Raw genomic sequence first — 24512 nt, 5'->3', positions numbered from 1 at the left:
TAAACTGGAATCTCTCCTGGTTACCATAGCATAATTCTAAAATTTATGTTTCCTGGAGGATTCTGCTACTGCAGCTCCTTAAAGGCTGATCTTAAAAGCTTTGTTTGATACACCTTTGCTGTCTATCTTTGTCCTAATTCTTGCAATCACTAGTAGCCTTAATGCTATTTATGACAAAAAATATGCCTCAGTTTTCAACCTGTCCATGCAATGTATATTTCAGATGGGTTGTAAAATTTGGTTGCTAGTCACTTTTGGTTTCAACCAGCATTCTGTTTGCAGTACAACATATGCATCATTCGTGTTAATATGCAAGACTAATCCTGGGATCCTACCATGTACACTCCAAAAACATAGTATTAATGTTTACTCTTTCTGACCTGTCATGATGAACATTGCTGTATGAAAAGTATATGGCCAATCTATTCTTCTCTCCAAGTATGGGCTATAACTGGAACTCTCTTACCAAAGCAGCAACTTTCTGTGGATAGTGCATGCCCGGTCTGTTGAAATGATCTCTGCAACCAATCATGAAAGACAAAAAATTCACACCAAGATTATTTTGTAATTGACTGGGTCTGTCACTCTAAATGAAAGGCACATGATTTGCAGTGGGAGCAGTGCTTTCAAATCAAAAGCTATTCTTCAATCCTGTGCAAGGCTAACTGTGTAAAGGAACTGAACGAAGGCATTAAACATAATTCGTACTGGCGTAAGCAACAATTTGTAGTGAACTTACTATCAATAAAGGCTTTGATAAAATCTGCAGAAATTTTTTAATGGTTGTATAATCTGTAGGATACCCTTCTGAAATATAAAAAAGTACATAAATAATATATTCTAATAAATTACGGGAATGCAGCCAGATGACGTATTCAAAAAGCACCCTTATTTCGACATGTGCACACGCTGTCATTTTCAAGGCACACATGCAATAAAACGGTGCTGTGCAAGGAAATTTAAAACTTTGGTATGCAGAAAATTTGCCAAAAGATGTCACACATCTACGCAAGTGTGTATGTGTACGTACGTGTGCGTGCGCGCGCGCACACACACACACACACACACACACACACACACACACACACAGAGAGAGAGAGAGAGAGAGAGAGAGAGAGAGAGAGAGACACCACTGGGTGAGGTAGCATTAACTCTGTCCCCCTGTTGTTTGACTAAGGACGGAGGAGGATTCCATGCACAATTTAATCAAAAACCTTCATCTCTGTTTATAAGGTCACTTGCTAATTTAACCTCAATGCCTCCTTAATAACACTATTCCAGTAGCTGGATGTGCATGCCAGATTCTCTATGTTGTTCTGTTCCATAAGTTGACTGGTGCCAAGGTAATGCCTTCAGTAGCAGATTTGCTCGGTTATTGTAAGTTTGTGTGATGCTTTTGCTCAATACACTGGTCCTAGACAGTCCTCATGGTCTAACCAATAAATTACATGCTGCACCTGCAAGGAATACAATAGATATCTGCCTTACACAAGCCAAGATCATCCTTTACAGATCCTAAAAGGGCCCTAATCTTAGCTGGTGGTTGAAAAAATATTTAACAGCAGATTTCCATAGAAAACAACGAGTCCTATTGGAAATGCTTCCTGTGTAATGCAAAAATGCCATAGACTTTAGTACCACTGTGTTGTTATCATCACTCACCCAATTCACAGTTGGTCAGTAGTGCAATGTGCATCTGCTGTGTCTTTCACTGTAACTATTGTGATAACTCAGGTTTTATGGAAATAATATATGTTTCTCTCCAGAGATGGGGGGTTAGCCCTGAATGAAACTACTTTCCAATAAATAAATTCTTCAGTTGACAAACATGTTGTTGATTTCAGAGGTTTATGATTATTATAATAAGATGCTGACAAAATATAGGACTCATACTCCGTTTTCCACTTATTGCATGAATTGTCAGTTGTTTGCCTATTACATTTGCTTTAAACAAACGTAATACATATAGGTAGGCTTGGAGAGACACTACTTTAATATTTTAAACAACTGTTGCAGTCTTTATACATATCTGCTCTGTATTGAATGTAAAATATGTTTCAGCAGACCAAGATCTGCTCTAAAAGTTGTTTCAGAATGGTTATAGTCAATTGCATTCCTCAACTTTATTTAACCTTTGGGAAATATGCAATAATAATTGCCTTTAGTATTCATATGTTTGTGATGGTATATTTCACTAACAACAAAAAGCCATGTGCAGCTAAAGATGAGAGTGTGACACAGTAACAAACATCTCTCAGAAGAAAATATTCAACATCAGATTTTTTTAAAAAATCATTTGGTAGTTTTGCAAAAGTTTGCAGGAAAATGGAAGAAATAAAATTGCTTAATAGTTATAAAAAGAAGAAAGAACCTCAAAAACCGTTATTCAGAGACAAAGTTTTCGGAAACCTGCTGCAGAATGGTGGGCATTTTCCTTTCCCAGGCTTACATAACTTTTTACAATCACAATTAAGAAAAATAATGATTGTGTTTAACCTTTACAGTCGTCTTAGATTCTGTCAGTAAATAATGTATCTTTTATCTGTAGGTATTTGTATACAAATATTTCTTTCTCTTGAACATAATGTTTAAAATATTTCTGATGTTCTCTTATTGTCTCATTTTAGCTGAACCAACAAAGAGGGTGAAATTGAGTTCAATTCCCATTAGCAAAAACTGGACGTTTGGGAAGGATGATATAGATGAGTTGCTGTTTATGTTGGAAGTAAGTACAATCATTTTATTGAGAATGTGAAGGAAATGCTCTTCTGTTAGTATGTTAAACAGTGAAAATGAAATATGATTAATGGAAAATCTCATATAAAGATGTGAAACAAATACTAACAAAGAGAGAGAGGGGCTGGCCAGTACTTACCTCAGCTCAGTACAGCCTATAGATACACAAAAAACAGAACCGAAAATTTACGTTCCTAGCTTTCGGAACAAATGTTCCTTCATCAGGGAGGAGAGAGGGGAAAGAAAGGGAAGAAGGGAAAGTGGATTCAGTTACTCACAACCCAGGTTATGAAGCAACAGGGAAAGGAAAACATGGTTGTCCGCTGACAACCATGCCTCCATCCTTGCTACCCTCCCTGTTTTCCTTTCCCTGTTGCTTCATAACCTGGGTTGTGAGTAACTGAATCCACTTTCCCTTCTTCCCTTTCTTTCCCCTCTCTCCTCCCTGATGAAGGAACATTTGTTCCAAAAGCTAGGAACGTAAATTTTCGGTTCTATTTTTTGTGTATCTATCGGCTGTACTGAGCTGAGGTAAGTACTGGCCAGCCCCTCTATCTCTTTGTTAAAATGAGAAATGAACAACTCAAAATATGTTACAGGATCATGATATTTGCATGGGTCACTGATAGAGGACAGCAAAGGCAGTGATTCAAAATTAACTGCCACGATCAGATTAAAACCATTAACTGAGCATGAAAATCCTAAATTAATAACTATGGCATTTGACTTGTCAACGGCCATGCTAAGGCGGATACAGCGGCCCCCTCAGATCGCCGAAGTTAAGCACTGTTGGGCATGGCCATAACTTGGATGGGTAATCGTCCTGATATGCCACGTGCTGTTGACAATTTTCTCTTTGACTTTGTGGCAGAAGAGACAGGAGGGGTGGTGGTGTAAATTCCTTGATCACCCATCTTTGCAACAATGTCCTGGATTATGTTCCAAATCTCTCCACAGTGTTTCATGAAATGAGGGCATGTGACACTGTTGATGGTGATCCCTCTGTCAGATGGGGACATTAAGCACACCTGCCCCCTTGATGCTCTTGACACACACACACGCACACACGCACACACGCACACACACACACACACACACACACACACAGCTCTCAGCTGTCATACTTCATGATATGCCCTTCAGTGTCTCCCAGCCATTCATGCCATAAGACTTTACTTGCTCTCATAGTGGTCTGTCGTTTTGAACATCACATTAGCTTACTAAATGTTTGAGACCTGCTAGAATGCTGTCAATGACTGTGAAGCAAGCAATGACGTGAAGAATGGATTGTGGGCCTTTGGGAGACTAGATAGTTCTTTTGAACAGCTACCCAACAAGTCAGACATGAGTTAGGTGTCTGTGTTCGCGCAAGTAATCCAAGGAAGGTACATATTCTCATTGCCCTCATTTTGGATGGCAGTGTGCCTGGACTGTCAGAAAAAACTAGCTGTCATTAGTGATTGCACAATGGCTACAGCACAAATTAGAATAAGTGTTCTACCGAGAGTATCAGCTACACCTATCTGGGACTGTTCCCTAGAAGCTAGACTATGAGCAACAGTTCTACCTGTGAAACTTCCTCTCACTCATCATTACCAGGCTGCCCACCTACTATGGTCTAGCAAAAGTTGCAGCTGTATGGATAAATTCCACATAGTTGGTTTTTGTGGTAAGAAAAATTCTGCCTTGTGATTAGCAATGGTCAGTTGTGATTGCAATATCCACCATTAGAGTAATGAGCACTTAAGTGTATAAACTGTAACATACAGAACTAACTGCAGGCACCGTGGTGGGGACTGAGGGGGGAATCATCTACAGTGACTGTACCACTGATGTTTGCTGAGGGAAGACTGAAGAGCATAGTGTATGCTGAGAGCATTACCCAGCTCATTCTAATGTCATTCCCATAGTGTCAGAAAGATGTTCTCTCACAATGGGACAGGGACCACACAAACACTTCTCATTTCATACCCAGTCAACTTTCCAAGATGTTACCCTGAAGTCATCTTGTTCACCAGACCAGTTCACTGTGGGACATGGTGAGACAGTGTCAGGTTTAATCTGCATTGATAACGGTGTCCCCTGACTATTTCATTCATTCATTCATACATCATGTTATATAAATCTTATTTTGAAGGACAGTCTTGAGAGATATGGAAAAAATCAAATTGTGTTTCATTTGATGGAAGCAGTCACTGTAGATTATTGCTGTACACTGTACTGGCAACAAACGGAAGTGTAGGAGAACATTTCTGAAGGTGCATGTGACACATCTTTGGATTATTGCATTACTGTTTAGCATACTGAAATTGTTGCCCAAGAGAATTCGTCCATAGCGGTATGTTCCTGTGATTTTTACCATATTCTGTAATCTGCATATTTTAATAATAAAACTTAATTGTCTCAACATGTTCATATTTCATTTTCCAGTAGTATGTTTAGTCAGAAGTTTTTATGAGATGTTTTTAGTTGGTTATGCTTTCTGTGTTTTTTATTACTTTCCAGTTGTCTTCATTAAGGTAATGTTATACTTAATCCCATGTTTTTATGAAATTTTAGTTGCTATTTTTACTTATTCCATATTTGTTAAGCTCTTCTATAATTTTTAAAGCTGGACTTGCATAAATGAATAAGGCATTTATAACAATAATGTAAATTCCTGGGTGGATCAAAATGAAAAATAATAGCAAGGCAACCACTTGTGTACAGTGGATTGATGCATGAAGCACAGTAATACATAATGGAATACAGCATTCACACTAGCTTTTGAGCACAAGTTCTTTTATCAGCAGTGCCCCCCCCCCCCCCCCCAAAAAAATCACATTCTCTCTATCTCTCTCTTTCTCCCTCCCCCTCCCCTCTCCCGTCGTGAGACCACAGCAAGACTAATTGTTGATACTCGACTGTTGAAAGCAATTACTTGAGGTGATGGAGGTGGGGAGGGGTATGTAAGAACACAAGGAGGGATTACCAGAAAAGAGGCAGGTCTTTGGATACATGACTTTGTGGCTGCACAACAAAACAATAAAAGTACAGACGACACAACAGAAAGAGATGTAGGAAAAGGATGACGGGTGGGGGGAGGGGGCGGGGGAAGGAGAAAAAGGTAAGGTAACAAGGAAGATAGGAAGGGGAGAGGCATTGAAAGGAATTGAGGGGGGGGGGGGAGAATGCTCATGACAGGGGAGGCTGAGAAACAGTAGTGGGAGAAGGCAGTACACGATTTGAATGGAGGAGGAGTGGTATGGACAGAAGAGAGAAGGGAAAAGGCAAGGTGAAGCAGTGGGAACAGATTAGTAGATGTTTAGGCTTGGTGGATTTCGAGTGTGCAGGATGTATTGGAGAGACAGTTCCCATTTTCGTAGTTGAGAGAAACTTGTATCCAAATGGCCTGGGCAGTGAAGAAGCTTTTGAAGACATGTGTATTGTGCTGCATGTTCAGCAACTGGATGGTCAAGTTTGTGGTTTGCCACAGTTGGTTACTTGTTATGTCCACATATAATATTGTATAGTAATTGCAGCAAAGCTGATATATAACATGTGTGCTTTCACATATGGCACTGCCTTTTATTGGGTGGGAAATGCCTGTGGCTTAAGTGCAGTAGGAGGTGGCGTGTTGGTGTACAGGACAGTTCTCACACCTGGACCGACCATAAGGGAATTACCAATGGAGTGAAGTATTGGGAGTAGGATTGGAACAGGGATGGACAAGGGTACTCTGTTGGTAGAATGGGCAGCCGAACACTACTTTGGGGCAGTGATGATAGGATTTTGGGTTGGATATCCCTCATCTCGGAATAGGATATGAGATAGTTGAAGCCCTGGTGGAGGATGTGGTTGAACTTTTCAAGGCCAAGGTAATACTGGGTGATCAGAAGAGAGCTGATTGCTGGCTGTTTAATAGGTTTACTGGTGCCAAAGGCCGAGATAGCATGGGAGACTTTGTGGATGAGCTGAATAAGATGATGTCTGTCAGTAAAGGCAGTTGTTGAACCCTGTTGTAGAAATGTACCGATAACCTTACCAGAGCAACCTTTACAGAGTTCAACAAAGAGCACTTAAAGGCCTGAAACTGAGAAAGGATCCCGGGCCACCTCTAGAACTTATAATCTTGATAAATACCCTTCAGGGCCAGTACCTTCTCCCTGCACCTTCTGAGACCTGAAAAACAATATTATAGTCACTATCTTTTCTTTAAAAAAAGCTGGTTGCAACATCTGTGACAATTATTGTGACATATCTTTTTCTTCCGTCATGGGAAAAATATTGGTTACAATTCTGTTGAACAAGCACATGACAATCTGAGAAGAAATACTTCTTAAATCTTGTTTTTGGTTTTACTCCTCCAGATGTACAATTGAAATGATCTGCTGTACCAGATTGCTGCAAAAGAATTGTAGAAGAAAAAGAAAAACCTCTGTTGTTTGGATCCTGTTATCCAGAAGAGGCCTTTGACATCACAACTTCAAGTTCTCAAAGGCCAAAGGATGAAAATAAAGTCATATTCTTATGGTCCAATTAATCTGACTTTGTCCTCAGGGTCCATATAGGAGTGAAACATAGGGGGCTACATTATATTTTTCACTAAAAACTGGTTTCTCAAAGTTCATAAGTAAGCTTTTGTGAGGTTGTTGGCATATAGATTCAAGCATCTGCCATTTTACGTTTTTCAGCATTTCTGTGACTATTGTATTCCACACACCTGATCAGTTTCCAAGGATGGTACGCACAAGTGTTTTGTAAGCTGCATGTCCCCAGTGTCATAGTAATGAAGTGTACCACTTGCTTTATTTACAATTGAGTCTGTGTGTTAATTCCATTTCATATTCCTACAAACTGTTACACCCAGATATTTGTATGAGTTGACTGATTCTAATTGAAACATTGATATTTTAGCTGTGGGACAAAGTGTTTCTAAATTTTGTGAAATACACTGTTTTCATTTTCTGAAAATTGGAAGCAAGTTGCCAATATTTGCATGATTTTGAAACCTTATCAATATATCTGTGCAGCTGTTTTCAGATAGTACTTCATAGCCGGCCGAAGTGGCCGCGCGGTTCTGGCGCTGCAGTCTGGAACCGCGAGACCGCTACGGTCGCAGGTTCGAATCCTGCCTCGGGCATGGATGTGTGTGATGTCCTTAGGTTAGTTAGGTTTAACTAGTTCTAAGTTCTAGGGGACTAATGACCTCAGCAGTTGAGTCCCATAGTGCTCAGAGCCAGTACTTCATACGTATAACTGCTTCATCAGGAAAAAATCTGTAGTTAATATTAACATTGTCTGCTAGATTATTAATATACAACATGAACAGCAAGGATCCCAGTAAACTTTCCTGGGGCATGCCTGAAATTGCTTCTATATCTGTTGATGACTTTCCATCCAAGACAATATGATGGGCCCTCCCTGCCAAGAATTCTTCTGTTCAGCCACAAATTTCCTTTGATACCTCATGTGACCCTACTTTCGTTAATAAGTGGTTATGTGGTACTGAGTCAGATATTTTTTGGGAGTCAAGAAATTCGACGGACATTTGCTATATTGCCTTGATCTGTAGCTTAAAGAATGTTATGTGAGAAAAACACAAGTTAGATTTTACGTGATCACTTTTTTCGGAACCCATGCTGGTTGGCATGAGAACTAGAAATATGAATAACTTTATATAAAGACTCCAAGGCACTTTGATCCAAACAGGTGCCTGTTGTTCAGGAACACACATTTTCACTATCTTCTGACAAATGTGCTTAGCAGCTTGTAAAATAATGTACAGTTTAAGAGAAGCTTGTAAGATTTGTTGGTGTCAGATCTTTCTATTCATCTGTGGATTGTCTGCAGAACCAATTCAAGTTTATACTATTAATAATATGAAGTAATGTAGTGGACTGTTAAGGCAGCCAGTCCACAGTGAAGTAGCCGAAAGGGCATGCGTCAACTCACGCCGTCTGGTGTTAAGTCTGGAACAGGATTCGTAATGAATGTGATAAAGAAAAGAACGTAGCTACTAGAACACTTAACTTTTATATCGTCCTTTGGTATACAGCATTCTGGATGATACAAGTGAGACTCTATCTTGATATACATGCAATGATACAAATGGCGCCTTGCTAGGTCGTAGCCATGGACTTAGCTTAAGGCCACTCCAACTGTCTCTCGGCAAATGAGAGAAAGGCTTCGTACGTGTAGTCGCTAGCAATGTCGTCCGTACAACTGGGGCGAGTGCTAGTACGTCTCTCGAGACCTGCCGTGTGGTGGCGCTCGGTCTACGGTCACACAGTGGCGACACGCGGGTCCGACATGTACTAATGGACCGCGGCCGATTTAAGCTACCACCTAGCAAGTGTGGTGTCTAGCGGTGACACCACAAGTAACGTGAGTGTTATGCACTATTAGACTTCTGAACATCCAAAGTGCAGTAATATTGTCACCATAAGTTAACATGGGAACATCCCTTTTCTTCTCCCCCATTTGATGATACTTGGTAGCAGTAACCCAGTGATTATATTAGTTCTTTAGTCTGTATATATTCACATCTTGGCTATCATTTTCAATGTATTAAAATTAGTTTTAAGTTTTTTGATCTGGTGGACAAGGTTGAGGTCCATTTCCTTGAGGATATGTGGAAAGAACATTTACTCTGAGTGCGTTAATTCTTATATAAAATGTGTGTTTCATATTATGTTTCCTGATGTTTCATATCCTTAAGGACTAAGGGTATAATGAACAATCAGCATATTACTGTTGTTGTTGTTATTGTTCTTCTTCTTCTTCTTCTTGCTCTTCTTCTTCTTCTTCTTCTTCTTCTTATTATTATTATCATTATATTATTACCATTACTATTATAATTATTTCATAACAACTTAAAGCTGTTGACTGAGACGTATGTTTCTCTCTCAGGGTGCTCCCCATGTAATGTGTCGACCAACTCGTGTACGGGCAATGTTTGCATCACGAGCATGTCGTAAAGCCGTTATGATTGGAACAGATCTTAGTCTAGCAGAAATGCGAAGAATTGTTGATCATATGGGTGAGATGGACAGTCCCTGGGTAAGTTCCCTTGATGCATTTATTTGTGTGTCATCTTTCTTTTTTATCTCAAATACTATTAGTATGTTTGCTTAATGAACACATTACAGCATTGCCATATAATTATAGTGAATCAATTTACTTTTCAGGAAATGTCTCATATATATGAGGTTTCATAACCTACATATTGGACATTTGTTGTTTGCAGATACTATTACTCTTTACTTTCTTCTGCTTATATTGTGTTATTCTACTGTTTTATTCTTTTCATTAAGGGGTAAAGCAATTTTTACTTGTGTCTTTACAAAAATTCTACAAGCAGTCTTCGTGTCCAAAGAGAAACAGAAAAAGAACTCCATGAAGCCAAAGCTGAACACAAAATTTGTGCACACAGTGGGCAGATTATACGTTTAGTCACACAAATTGAATGAAGGTCCATACTTCATTCATTCGTGTTGCAGTCAGTCATGAATTGTCCCTGACATTCCATATTAGTGCAGTCCCATAGTGGCATATGGCCACCATTAGTAGTCATAAAAAAGCCACTCATGTCAGAGATCGGCACCCTACACCATTGCGCCACTCCCCTCCTCCCCCTGCCCCCCAATGATAAATGCTGGTAGTTACTCCGATGCAAATGTGATTTCGATCTGAACCCTTTGCTATATGCAGTAGGTAGTATGGTGTCTTAAGCATTAGTCCATTGCTGCTGCCGTCTGGTTCTAGGACAACTAATGCCTACATATTTCTCTAACCAGCGACATCAGCCATCACATACAAAATACTCATGATCCCTTTGTTGTGATTTTATTATTCTCTCTCTATGACTTGTACAGTCCCATAATGTTTTCTCCTGGTATTCTAGTAAATATACTGGTTTCATATTCTGCCTTTGTTTGCATCCAGTACTGTAAGCTGATTTTCCATATAATGCAGCACTCACAACAGGTGTATAAGGCAAAATAGGAGGAGGAGGAGGAGGAGGGGGAGGAGGAGAAGGAGAAGAAGAAGAAGAAGAAGAAGAAGAAGAAAATAAAAAACACAGACAATAAGCAAGTGGAATCATCACTGACTCTGCCAACATAAATTTGCTCTTCGTCACAGGTTGGGTGATTGCCTGAAAATTTGTTTGTTTCCACTCTGTTGTTTTCAGGTGCTTAACCCCACCCCCATATTCTATCATCTCTGATGAAAAATTTGTTAGAAAGTTCAGCAGCATTGTCCTGTTTATGTGCCTGTCAGCAATCCAGCACTTCAGCTATGTGGTGTTCCGCTACCTTTACCCCTACTGTTATTTTATAATTGCCATGGTAGGTAGATGATTTTACAGACACACTCCCATAGAAGCTGAAATGGTAAAACACTCTAGGGAAAACTTGGAGATTGTTGTGTGAAAATTTGTGTTAATACTGTGGTAGCAAGTGGAGATTTCAACTTACCAGCAACAGACTGGGAGACTCACAAGTGATAGGAACAGGATTTTGGAGATTTGTACTAAGTTTATAAAAAATTTATAATATTTATAAATATTTTATAAAAAAAATGTAGCAGTTAATGAACCAACTCTTGAAAATAAGTCTTAGTTCTTCTTGTAACAAACTTGAAATTTTCATTTCATGTAATATGGAGGAGGGAAACATTGAACATAAGGCTGTTATTACGTTAGTGACTGCGGGTGTGACAGAAACAGATTGAAGATAACATAAGCAGGCAACAGCAGTTGTCTGTGGAACTGAAAATGCGGATTCTTGATGGCTGTATTTAGCATGATTGTGAAGAGTGAGAAAGACCTGTTATGATTCAATAGCCATGGTGCAAAACATAAAAGGAAATACATCGCCATCATAGATTAAAAAGAATCCAGAATGCTGATAAACAAAGCCAAAATGAACATAACATGAGTATTGTGAGAAGTGTTCAATGAATTTGAAACTAAAATTCTATCTACCAGTCTGACAAAGCCCTAAGAAGTTTTTGTCTAGTGTAAAGTGAATAAGTGGATGAAAGTTTTCTGTCCAGTCACATTGGTACCAAAATAGGGATTGACACAGGAAAGGCTAATATAGTGAGTTCTGATATCCAAATGTGCTTCACTGTGGTAGATTACAGTACTACTCCTTATTTCAGTTATCATATGACACCAGAATAGCAGATATCAAGATAGGTGATCATAAACAGAAAATCAGCTACATTTGATCAACAGAGAAAAGGCAACTGAAGCTGATAGCAACGTGTAAAGCTCTAAACTCAGTAATGAACAGTTGTATCACACACACCTACCTGTAGTGTATTTCTTTCACCCCGATGACCCTGGTGACGCTTGTGGCATGGACTCCTATAGCAAAAATGTTGACATATTTGTCCTGATTAATAATTCTTCAACTGCTGCCCACAACTCGTGGTAATATGCTGAATATGACAGAGGTCAGGTGGCTGGTGAGCCACACAAGTATCGTCATGCCCATAGTGTATTCCTCAAACCATTCTGATACAGTTTGGAAGAAATCTGATGATGTATTGTCCTCCTTCGTACCAGTAGGCATGTTGATCTATCTACTCTGGACTGGTGATTGCCAGCGGTGCACACATGTGGAGGGAGCCTCTGTAGCCCCTGGGCATGATTCTGCGTGTCATAGATGCTGTTGTCAAGCACTATATCATTTTGAAATTTGGTGCTCTCTAGCCCATGTGTCTGCTGTTTCAGTGTGCAGTTGCAGTAGCAATGGTGATGCCAATTAGCAAAAAGCTGCTCATGGCGTTTAACCACAGAAACAGCAGTTCACCCTGCATTGAGAGACTCATGGAACCTCATTGGCTTGCTGACACGAAAAACTCAAGATTGTATGATACTGTAAATGGGAATGTCTCATGAGTCAGTTGCACATAATCTGGCCTCAATCAAACCTTATAATAGCAGTTTTTTTATGCTTTCTGCACTCTACTTTCATTCCTACAGCCAGTAAAAGGTCTGGTGAACTCCATTCACATCTTGGCAAATTGTCTCACCATGCTGTGGTCGCAAAGGTGTTCTCATCCAACATAGGAGCTAACCCAATTACTCATGAGTATGGCTTGTATGAAAGAACTTGCTAACTTTTTATCAGCAACTAAGTTTACCAAGCTTTTGGGAAAATGTGTAGAAATCTCTTCAAAGTAAAACCAATTATTATGGAGCATTTGAGATATAAATTCAGATGAGTTTATGTGTCACACAGGGAGATTACTATTGACAAATGTATATTACCCTGGCAAAAATGCCTATTATACATCCAATTTATTTCTTCAAAATGCAGTGGATTTGGCATTACATTTTATGGATTATGTACAAGCTCTTACCGATTATGAAGGCACTGTCTGGAAGAGAAAACAACTTCTTGAATTGTTTTGGTGTCTGTGTTTGATTTGGTAGAAAAAGGTTTCTGTATTTACATTGACAATTGAAAGAATAGTCCAGATTTGACAGAGAAACTAACAAGCAAGGATAATGATGTTACCAGCCCAGTGTGGCAAGACGCAAAGGACTTTCCTGGATTCATGAAAAAATAAAAACTGTGCAGAAGGGAGAAAATGTAATAGTGTCCAGAAACAAACATTTTACTTTGTGTGAGACCATGTGCGCAGGATTCGTGTGCTGATTTGGAATTCTAGATTCACTTATTTTACTCTTCACATCACGTCTGCATAGTTTTTCATTGATTGTATGAGCACCCATTTGTATCATGAAATTTCGAACATTTGCAAGTGCCGCGGTAAACTCCTACTTTTATCATGAGTTGCAAACTTAAACTTATTTGTGCTCTTTTAAAAGTTTTGAGAACAGTAGGCCTGTCTTCATTCAAAACAATCATTCTCTAATTTCATTGGGTAATTACATGAGAAATAAGTTATTTTTGAGAATTTTTGGACACTTACAAACTATATTTTCAAAAGCTACTGGTTTTTGGATAACTTTATGTCATAGCAAATCTGGGTTTGTGATTCACAGTTACTTCCAAATAGTAGATCACCCTGAATTTCATTGTATATTGATGCAAATAAATGTGCATTTTTGAGATTTTTTGGAAGTTACCCTTGTTATGCACATAGTCTAATTCGTAGTAAATCAGTGTTTGTGATTTAGTTACTGTAGCAGATATTCTAACTAACATATTGTGTTACATCTAGTTTTATCTTAAAGATGAGAATATATTACACACATATACTGTAAATTTACTCTATTTCTGAGTTTGATAATAGCTGTAGTTAACCTCAGAAAGTTTTAGAAAATTAGTAATTTTTGCCACAGGTTTTTCTGTTGCCTTAAATAGGAATCTCATTTGGTGTATTTTCTTCAGTTTTTATAGGGAATTAATAATTTTTTTAGCTCAAGAAATACAAAATACAATCAGCAGGCTTACTTTAAAGTTATTTGTTCCATGTGCTGTAATAAATTGCTCCAGCCAAAATGCAGCCCCACTGTGAATGTTTTCGCAAGCACAGGATGAGTTGGCTGATGTTCATAAGTGGCTCAAAATCACCCTTACTACTGTCAAAAGTTTGGCAACTGCTGCAGATCGGTGTGTTGGAAGAGCTCCCGAAAGTTAATGTACCTGTGATATTGCTACCAAAGGTACTTAAAGACTGTCGTCTCCTGTGAACCCTGCCACCTCTGCGGATGGTATGGGAACTATCATTACTCATCCATGCCAAAGGGTCAGTGTCTATTAATCATTAGGAGTTCAAATGCATAACGAATGATGGTACCTCTTGGGGAAATGGCGGTAAGGTACAGGAAAGGACACCAGATACATTCAGTGCCTTAGGGTTAAAACCGTAGGGACCCCCCAAAATGGGTCAGTTGTCCACTACACATCAGAGGCTGTAACCCAGGCAACTGACTGTGTGTGGGGTGCACACAAAGATTTTTTAGATCAGGTGATTCTCCATCCATTCTGGATAACGATAGCTATAGGAAAGAATTATCAGTGCAATATCGGGGGGAGGGAAGGGGGGGGGGGCGGGGAGGAGGGGGGGAGTAATGCCTCCCTCAGGTGAGAGAATTAAAATATTAGTGATTAACTGCCGAAGTATTTACAACAAAGTGCCAGTGTTTATAGTGCTCCTGAAAAGCAGTGAAGCTCACATAATAAAAGGTACAGAGAGCTGATTAAAATTTTGGGGGGAAAATTTAAGTGTATATTTAAAGGATAGGCTAACGGGGAAATGGAAGTGGTGTATTTGTCACAGTAGACACAAAATTCAAACCCACCAAGATAGAAACTGAAGCTGCATGTGAGATTGTTTAGGCAAGATTCAGTATCAGGGGTGGGCATCAAGTGGTAATTGTCTCCTCCTTTTGCCCACCAGACTTGTTTTGTGATGTAACTGAAAACTTTAGATAACACCTCGGTTCACTTGTACATAAGTTCCTCAACCATATTATACTAATCAGTGTAGACCTTAATCGCCTAGCAATCACTCAGAGAAATTACAATTTTGTTAGTGGTGGCCCTGATAACACATCCTTTGAAATATTTCTGAATGCCTTCTTTGAAAACTACCTTGCACAGATGGTTCAGAACCATACTCATGATGGAAATATAGTGAATCTAATGGCAACAAATAGAGCTGACCTCTTTGAAGATATCCAAAATGAAAATGGCTTCAATGATTATGATGCGCTTATGGCCACAAAAATTACCAAAGTACAATAGTCAGCTAAAGTAAGCAGAAAGATATATATGTTCAGTAAAACAGATAAAAAAAAACAGTAGCTTCATATCTAAATGAGGAACTTCAAACTTTAGCACAGGGCAGGAGCATGTAGAGGAATTTTGTCTCAAGTTTAGAAGAATGGTTGACCATGCACTGGATAGATATGTCCTCCATGGTATACAGTCACTGTAAAGAAACAGGATTACTGAATAATAGATGTAAAACAAAATGTAGGACTATGGGTAGAGGGGTGCTTAATGAAATGTGTTCAGCTGTCAAGAGACCAATGCATGAAGCCTTTTCACTAAACCCAAGGAAATTCTGGTCGTATGTAAAAGCTGTTAGTGGCACCAAAGTTAGTGTCCATTCCCTATCAAATGGGACAGGAACTGAAATTGAGGGAGCAAAGCAAAAGCTGAAATGCTTAACTCCATTTCAAAATGTTCCTTTACAAAGAAAACCCAGGAGACTTGCCCTAATTTAATCCTCGTACCACTGCCAGGTGTGTGAAATCAGTATTAGTGTCAGCAGTGTTGATAAACAGCTGAAATCGTCAAAATTGAACAAAGCTCCAGGGCCTGATGGATTCCCTATCAGATTCTATATTGCAAATTCATATGAGTTAGTCCCTCTTCTAATTATAGTCTATCATAGATCCCTTGAACAATAACCCAGTAGTTGTCACACCCGTCTACAAGAAGGGTAGTAGAAGTGATCCACAAAACTACTGTCCAATAGCCTTGACACTGATTTGTTGTAGAATTTCAGAAAATATTCTCATCTCAAACATAAGGAGATATCTTGAACAGTATAACCTTCTCTCTGCCAACATTGCTCATGTGAAACCCAACTCACACTTTTCTCACATGACATACTGAAAGCTTTGGTTCAAGGCAGTCACATAGATGCAGTACTTCTTGATTTCTGAAAAGTATTTGACTCAGTACCACACCTACATTGTTAAAAGTTTGAACAGATGGAGTATCAGGTGGAATTTGTGAGTGGATTGAGGACTTTTTAGTGGGAGGTCACAACATGTTATCTAGGAGTGTCATTGTCAGATGTAGAAGTAACTTCGGGCATGCCCCAGGGAGGTGTGCTGGGACCCTTGCTATTCATATCGTGCATTAAATACCTTGTGGACAGTATTAATACTAACGTCAGACTTTTTGCTGATGATGCAGTTATCTATAATGAAGTATTATGTGAAAGAAGCTGCATAAATATTCAGTTTGATCTTGATAAGATTTCAAAGTGGTGCAAAGATTGGCAACTTGCTTTTTAAATGTTCAGAAATGTAAAATTGTGCATTTCACAAAATGAAAAAAAAAGTGGTATTCTCTGACTATAATATCAGTGAGTCACAAATGGAATTGGCCAATTCATACAAGAACCTGGTTGTAACAATTTGTAAGGATATGAAATGGAATGATCACATAGTTTCAGTTGTGGATAAAGCAGATGCTAGACTTGAGTTTATTGGTAGAATACTGGGGAAGTGCAATCAGTCTACATGCTTACAAATCCCTTGTACAACCCATTCTAGAATATTGCTCAGATGTGTGAGACCCATACCAGATAGTACTAACAGGGACTATTGAACGTATACAGAGGAGGGAAGGACGAATGGTCGTAGGTTTGTTTGACCCGTGGGAGAGTGTTACAGTGATGCTGAAGAAACTTAACTGGCAGAATCTTGAAGATAGGCATAAGCTATCCCAAGAAAATCTACTAACAAAAGTTTCAAGAATCCGCTTTAAATGATCACGTCAGGAATATACAACCACCCCCTAGGTATTGCTTACATATGGATCATGAGGACAAGATTAGAATAATTACAGCACGCACAGGGGGATTCAGATATTTAGTCTTCCCTCCTTCTATACATGAATGAACAGGAAAGAACCCTAAAAACTGATACAACAAGATGTACTCTCTGTAGTGCACTTCACGGTGGTTTGCAGAGTATGGATGTAGATGTAGATGTAGATGTAGATGCTGGTCTAGGTTACAACAAAACAGTGTTCTTGGGAGTTATCCCCAATTGTAGGATTACCAACTGGCTGTAGCAGCCTAATAAAGTATTGTCAGAGACAATTTTTCCATTTATTGAATGTTGCATGCCTCAGTACATATGTGCTGTGCATAAAAAACAATGTGGTATTGAAAATAGCAGAATTGAATTCATGATAAGTCTCCATAAACAGTTATTTGTGTCTTCTCCTCCATGAGGATCGTCAGTTAGACACACACCACAATTAAGGGATTTTCCAAACATTTTGCCAAGACAATTAGGAGAATACCAACAGGGCAATATAAAGTATGTACTAGCAAAGACATTTACTAAGAAACATCTTACTATAGTATAACTTTCAGTAGCACAGAATGTGAAGTTCTTTTTTCTGGAGAATCATATTTTAAAAATATATATTATCTGTAATTATGTGTAAAAAAACTTGTGTGTCTCTAATGCTATCTAAAAAACGATATAGCTAGAATAGATTGTTACTCATCACATAGAGGAGGCATTGAGTGGCAAACAGGCACATGTAATAGTAAACTAAGCCAATCAGCCACAGGCCTTCAGATTTAAAAAAGCATGTGATGTGATCACACCAGCCCGTGCTGAGGAAAATTACTGATTGAAACTCAGTCTCTCTCTAATGTTACAGACCTAGATTTAACATAGGTAGTAACGCTGAAGCACTTCAGTGTCTGGCTACTTGCTATAATTTAGTTTAGTGACCAGTTTGTTAAATGACATACACAGCACTGTGTAAATTGTGATCTTTTCACATTTATTGACATCAGAAAAATGATGATGATCACCTTGTATTCAGTAATTGAGACAGTACTTACATCACAGGGCCAGCAACATACATACAGATGTTTTGACTGAGTGGCAGCAGTTTTACTACACACTTTTATTATTCAATTCCGATTGACACATAACTTGGCATTTAATTTGGTTATGGAGTCACTGCACATAGTACCTGTTAAATTATTATTATTGGTTAAACATCATAACTGTACATTTTGATATCACGCCGAGGACAGACTCCAATACCGTCAGTACACTATTAACGATTTACCTCTTAGCTGCAGACTAACTTACAAAATAATTGTACATTTTGATGACACTGATGGAGAGATGTTATCAAGTTGGCTACTTAATGCAAGCTCATTGATAATGACCCAGAGATCTTCATCAGTTTGGTTCACTATTGCATACTGATGAAGTCATTGTCTAAGTGTACTTATAGAGGCATGTAAAAATAAAAATATAAATTTGGTGTTACATATTAAATATTAACACAAAAAAGAGCAAAATTATAGGGTACAAAATTATAATGAACAAAATGCAAGTGTGTTTAGCTGTAGTAGCAAAAGTACAAAATCTGCTACTGTGGGCCTCCACAGAAACATGCCAGAAGTTATTGAAAAAATGAAATTTTCCAAATCGAATAATTAGCAAATTAACAAGTTCTTCTAGCAATAAAGGCCACTTTCAAATGAGGAAAATGTGAGTTAGAAAACTGTTGCAATGAATGTTGGAAATAACCATTATTTATGATTCACACATTCTGGAATATAAGACTTTCGATTATGAATTATTTTTTAAGTAGGAAGATTTTGTAAAGAAATAAAATTCTTATGGAAAAGAGTGGAATGAGGCCTTCTAAACAAGCTCACTGCAAATTTCATCTCCATGTATTCTTGAAGAATCTGAAATTATGACCATTTTTTTATGAAAATTATTTCTAGGTAAAGCAACCATAATATTATTGTTCGTTATTGAGGAACCATTATGTTAATAATCAAATGTGATAAAATAAGGTCTGATCAAGAAATTAACTATTTTATGTAAGTCTCTTATGCAGTCTCCACAAAATAAGATTTTACACACACACACACACACACACACACACACACACACACACAGATGTCAGGAGTGACAGAAGAACAAGTAGGATGGTTATACCTTGCTCTGTTACATCTTGTACATAAAATACGCACATGTGGGCCTAAAATATTTGCTGGAAATGTGTGGAATGAAAATAGAGTGCTGGAATGAGAGAAGAGTATTTCTGATTTCCTACAATCAATGTAAAGATTAGTGAATAATTTTGCCAAATATGTAAAAATTTTGTTTATAGTAACTTTTTCATAGGCCATAATATTTTTTAAATATATTTTCTTCACGGAACTTGTACATCATGATTCCTCTGTAGTGCCTTGAAGCAAGGATGAAGTGCTCAGAAAAAACTCTTGTCTCCCATCATGTTACTGCATTAGTAGAGCTCTGTATGTCAGTAGAACAAAGACATTGAATTTAATTATCACCTGTCTTTCAAAAATATTTTTCTCCCTTGTTACAGAACTGCCCACATGGACGCCCAACTATGCGGCACTTGGTAAATTTCAGCATTTTCTTCAAAAATGAACTACCAGATTCAGGAATTAAAGTAATTAGCAAATAATTTTAGTGCTGTTATGTTGATTTTGTTATAAAATATACAAAAAACACAAATGATGTAAAAAAATTACAGAAATTCTTTTATAGAAACAATTTACATATTTTTATAGCAGTTTTGTTCTTGGCGTTTGATACTTGTAGATAAGAATATTTATTTGATAGGCAACTGAGGAGCAGTTAAGACTGTTGTGCCTTAAAAGATTTTCTTTTAATTAGTAGGCCTATGCTTTTACATTCACAGTTTAGTTTGAATGTGTACATATTTATACAAAATACCATAACTAAGCTGTGTGGTATTTTATGTTGTATATGTTTTGTTTTTACTCTTTTGTATAATGATATGTACATGTGATTGTAAAATAAATACTGTTCTGTTTCACTGTGCAGTTTCCTCAACTTCTTATTTGCGCTAGAGGAAATATTAAAGAGGAGCTCATTCAGCATAATAATTCTAGTGAAACTTCTTTGTAACACGATACTTCATACTAGAACTCTGCCTTTTACAACTTTGAAGCTAAAAAAAAGTAAGCTAAGGAATAAATCATTAAGAAAAAAGCCCATTGTGATTTTAATCACTTGCTCATTAGTCAAACAGTTGCAGCATGGATTATGGTTTTGTTCCTCTGTTTATAATTCAGATTGGGTGATGCTCAAGCTGAACTACCAATCATTCTGTTTATTATTATTATTATTATTATTGGTCTTTAACACACTGACTGGCACATGCACAGTGATTGACGCTTCACTACCAGGCTATGCTATGGCATCAGCTGTGAAGCTCTACTTTGGATGGAGACAGGCACATGGTTCAGGTGTAATGCTGTGCTGTGGCCAGCAGCGGCCTCATGGCAGTCAAAATGTTAATCGATGGGAAGCTGTGGAATTTGCTGTTTTGTTTCATAATTCTGGTTAATAACAATACTTACATTAACACTCGTGTATAGGATGACTTTGTTAACTTGAGACAAGGAAATATCTCAAAAAACATGCAATGGATTTAAAAAATGGAAAAATATCTGTTCAGTATTTTTTTAAATGCTATCTGGCAATACAAATGTTTTCCCCAAACCCCCTGACCCACCCCCAGGTTGTGCTGTGTGGGGCAACTTTGAAATTTTAAATAGGAACATCCCAATTTTAATGAAGATTTGGAGTGTATGGGAAAAAATATGTAACTCTTGTTCCAAATCAGTATTATCTCTCAAAGGCATTGGATCAAAAAAAGAAAACCATACATGCTCAGCAATTGTGGAAAAACTTGTTCGAGTTGTGTTCTCTTGCCTCTCACCAATGGGTGGCTAGTTTGTAAGAATTATTTCACAGTAAATGCTCAAAAATGTTGCTTCCCACTTTGATGCACTTATTTATTCACACATGAAATAATTCCATGCAACCAATAAGTGTCTCCAGTATAATCTAGTGATACACTGAATCACATTGGACCACCTATTCCGATTCACGAATGATGATACATGTGATCTAATACGTCCCGTGCTGCTGCAGAGTAATGTGTGAGACAAACATAATAGTGAAACCACAATATTTGTCTCAAGTACAAGGATATGTTTATAACCATTCAAGGTGCCATCGATAAAGAATCTATCAGTGAGTTTGTCACAAGTCATTCTACACCAAGCATTCACATTCCAAGGATGCTGATGTTCAGTGTGCCATAACCAATGTGGGTTTTCCACATTCTAATAATGTGTGTTGTGTTGATTAACCATAGTCTGGTTTGTGAAGGTCGACTCACTGGAGAAGACTACCTGAGGCAAGAAATTGCAGTCACTTTGGACTCACTGAAGCAACCACTAGCAAACTGTTACTCAGCTCTGGAAATCATTGCTATGTAGTTCCTGACTGAGGGAAATATGAAACGGATGATATTTTCAACTTTCAAAATTCAGCAACTGTAGTCTATTCATGACTTAATTGCCAAGTGCTAATGTGGGGTTTATGATTCACTGCAGCTAATATTGCAGTTTCATTATTCTTCCAGCAAATGTTCTTTGATGGTGCCTTTCTCGTGAATGTAAGTGGAGAACTATCAAATAACGCATCAAAAAAAAAAAAAAAAAAAAAAATGCATGACTGCACCGTTTGTAAAACATGAAGCATTTTTTAAAATGCTATCTGGCATTCCTGCCACTGTCTCCATAAATGTAAACAATTTCAATTTTCTCTTCTATTGCAAAGGCCTGCATTCTAACTAATAATGCAGCCTGGTTATCATGGAACGTATTTAAGAAATGAAGGACAAGGTGCGTGCAATGAGATTGAATCAGATAATGAATGAATGTTTCAAAACAGCTACAGGGAGAAAACTGCTAAACACATGAGTTATTTGCCACACAGCTCTGTTTTTATATTTTTGACCCACAGATAATAACATTTTGGAACTCAATTGAGTTATTTGTCAATTACAGTGCCATCTGTTGCACAACAAAAGTGGTATGTAAAAAAATTATATTTATTTATCCTTTGACAAAGAACATTGTAGGGATCAAGATATATTTTCATTTCATGCGACAGGTACATAGTTTTTACTGTCTACTGGTTAGCAAAAATATAATTTATTACAAAATTATTCAAGGGCTATTTCATATTAGTTTTTGTACATTTTTCTTTTGATACAATTATGGTATTGCAATTGTTTTGAAGGGTAGTGCACATAAATTCATTAACACTGTAACAACAGACATTTTTTGAAAATATTTTTATTGTTTATTTCTCTCAAGAATGAAGGGAGTTTTTCAAGGGCTTTTGGTCCAGCACATGATGGCTTTTTTTGTATGTTGTTATGTTGTGTGTAGGCTCAAGGAAGAGGTTCCGTTTTCTTGTGCCATGGTTGTGTTGTGTGTTGTTATCTCTAGTATTGACAGAATATTTGAATTTTCTTCAATAAAATTCTTCAGGGTATCAGACCGCATCGTCATAATTTAAAATGCGCCAACGTTTCGGCCAACGCTGGCCGAAACGTTGGCGCATTTTAAATTATGACGATGCGGTCTGATACCGTGAAGAATTTTATTGAAGAAGACAACGGCCGCAGAAGCCTACGCTTATATTTGAATTTTGTCCAACAGAGTCGTTTGTATAGGTATATACTGGGTAATGTTAGTATTTTGAGAGCTTTAAATGCTGGTTTACATGAATCTTTCCATTTAAGGTTGGCTATCATTCTTATGGCTCTTTTTTGTAATTTAAATACTTTCTTAATGTTTGTTTTTGAGGTACCGCCACTCAAAATTATGCCGTAACTCAATGTTAATTAATGCATAGTATATCTAAAAACTAAGATGGTGTAACTTACCAAACGAAAGCGTTGATATGTTGATAGAGACACTAACAAACACAAACACACACACACAAAATTCAGCTTTCGCAACCTACGGTTGCTTCATCAGGAAAGAGGGAAGGAGTGGGAAAGACAAAAGGATGTGGGTTTTAAGGGAGAGGGTAAGGAGTCATTCCAATCCCGGGAGCGGAAAGACTTACCTTAGGGGGGAAAAAGGGACAGGTATACACTCGCGCTCGTGCGCGCGCGCGCACACACACACACACACACACACACACACACACACACACACACACACACACACATCCTTCCGCACATCATATCATTAATGCATAGTATGTTGTTTTCATAATGCCTGTTTCTTTTAGGTAGCTGAGTTTGTGCAGCACATATAAGTTTGCACTGAGTTTCCCCCCTTATACATTCTACATGCTTATCCCAGTTCACATGCATACATTGATATCTTCACTGTGAAAGTTTCGAAATTTGAAGTTTACACAAAGTGTTGTAGTAATATTGTTGTGCAGGTTTAATTCAGTAAATCTTTGGATGGCATTATTTACTTCTACATTGGCGGTTATTTCTAACTTTACTGTGTCTTTATCCTTGAACAGAAGAGTTGTGTCATCTGCATGGCTAACTATACTACCATACCTAATCATATTTGGGATGTGATTTGTGTATAGAATGAAGAGTACTGGGCCAAGAATGGAGCCTTGTGGCACAGAGAAGTGTAAAATTGTTGCTTTAGATCGTATTTTTTCACCAGTAGCAGTATATTGGCTCCTGTTTGTCAGGTACGAGAGAATACAGTCTCCTGCATTTCCTCTTATGCCATATACTCCTAATATTTCTACTAAAGTTTTGTGGTCTACACAGTCGAATGCCTCTGTTAGATCCACAAATACTCCTACACATTTATTTTTAAAGTCCAAGTTTGTTATGACATTTTCGATGAGATCTGTTACTGCATCTATGGTACATTTATCTTTCTGGAAACCAAACTGATTCTTGTTGATTATTTCATATTTCATCAGAAAAGCAACGAGGCTCTGTGCATAAGCTCATTCAAATATTTTTGATATGACTGGTAAAAGAGCTATAGGCCTATAATTTTCTGGATTGTATTCATTCCCCTTTTTATGTATTGGTTTTATCAGTGCTGTCTTTAAGCACTTTGGAAAAGTTCCTTCCAGTAATGATGAATTGCTTAGTTGCGTAAGAGGTTTCTTGAGTTCCTGCACACGGTGTTTAATTTCTATACTTGATATTCTGTCAATTCCACAT

General features: G+C 37.8%; 1 protein-coding gene across 2 annotated transcripts in view; it reads left to right on the top strand.

Annotated features, from left to right (window-relative positions):
- LOC126252772 (mismatch repair endonuclease PMS2) overlaps positions 1-20178 on the top strand; it is a 160097-nt gene extending 139919 nt beyond the window's left edge. For both annotated transcript variants that reach the window (XM_049953699.1, XM_049953701.1), the window contains 3 exons: positions 2628-2725; positions 9628-9777; positions 19830-20178. In XM_049953699.1, coding sequence (XP_049809656.1) covers positions 2628-2725; positions 9628-9777; positions 19830-19931 — 350 coding nt within the window. In that variant the 3' untranslated portion in view covers positions 19932-20178. The remainder of the gene's footprint in view (positions 1-2627; positions 2726-9627; positions 9778-19829) is intronic.
- The last annotated feature ends 4334 nt before the right edge of the window (positions 20179-24512 follow it).

The sequence above is a fragment of the Schistocerca nitens genome, chromosome 4, assembly GCF_023898315.1.
Source record: "Schistocerca nitens isolate TAMUIC-IGC-003100 chromosome 4, iqSchNite1.1, whole genome shotgun sequence".
Classification (NCBI taxonomy): Eukaryota; Metazoa; Arthropoda; class Insecta; order Orthoptera; family Acrididae; genus Schistocerca; species Schistocerca nitens.
The sequence above is the reverse complement of the archived record's forward strand: the minus strand, read 5'-3'. Positions and strand labels throughout refer to the sequence as shown.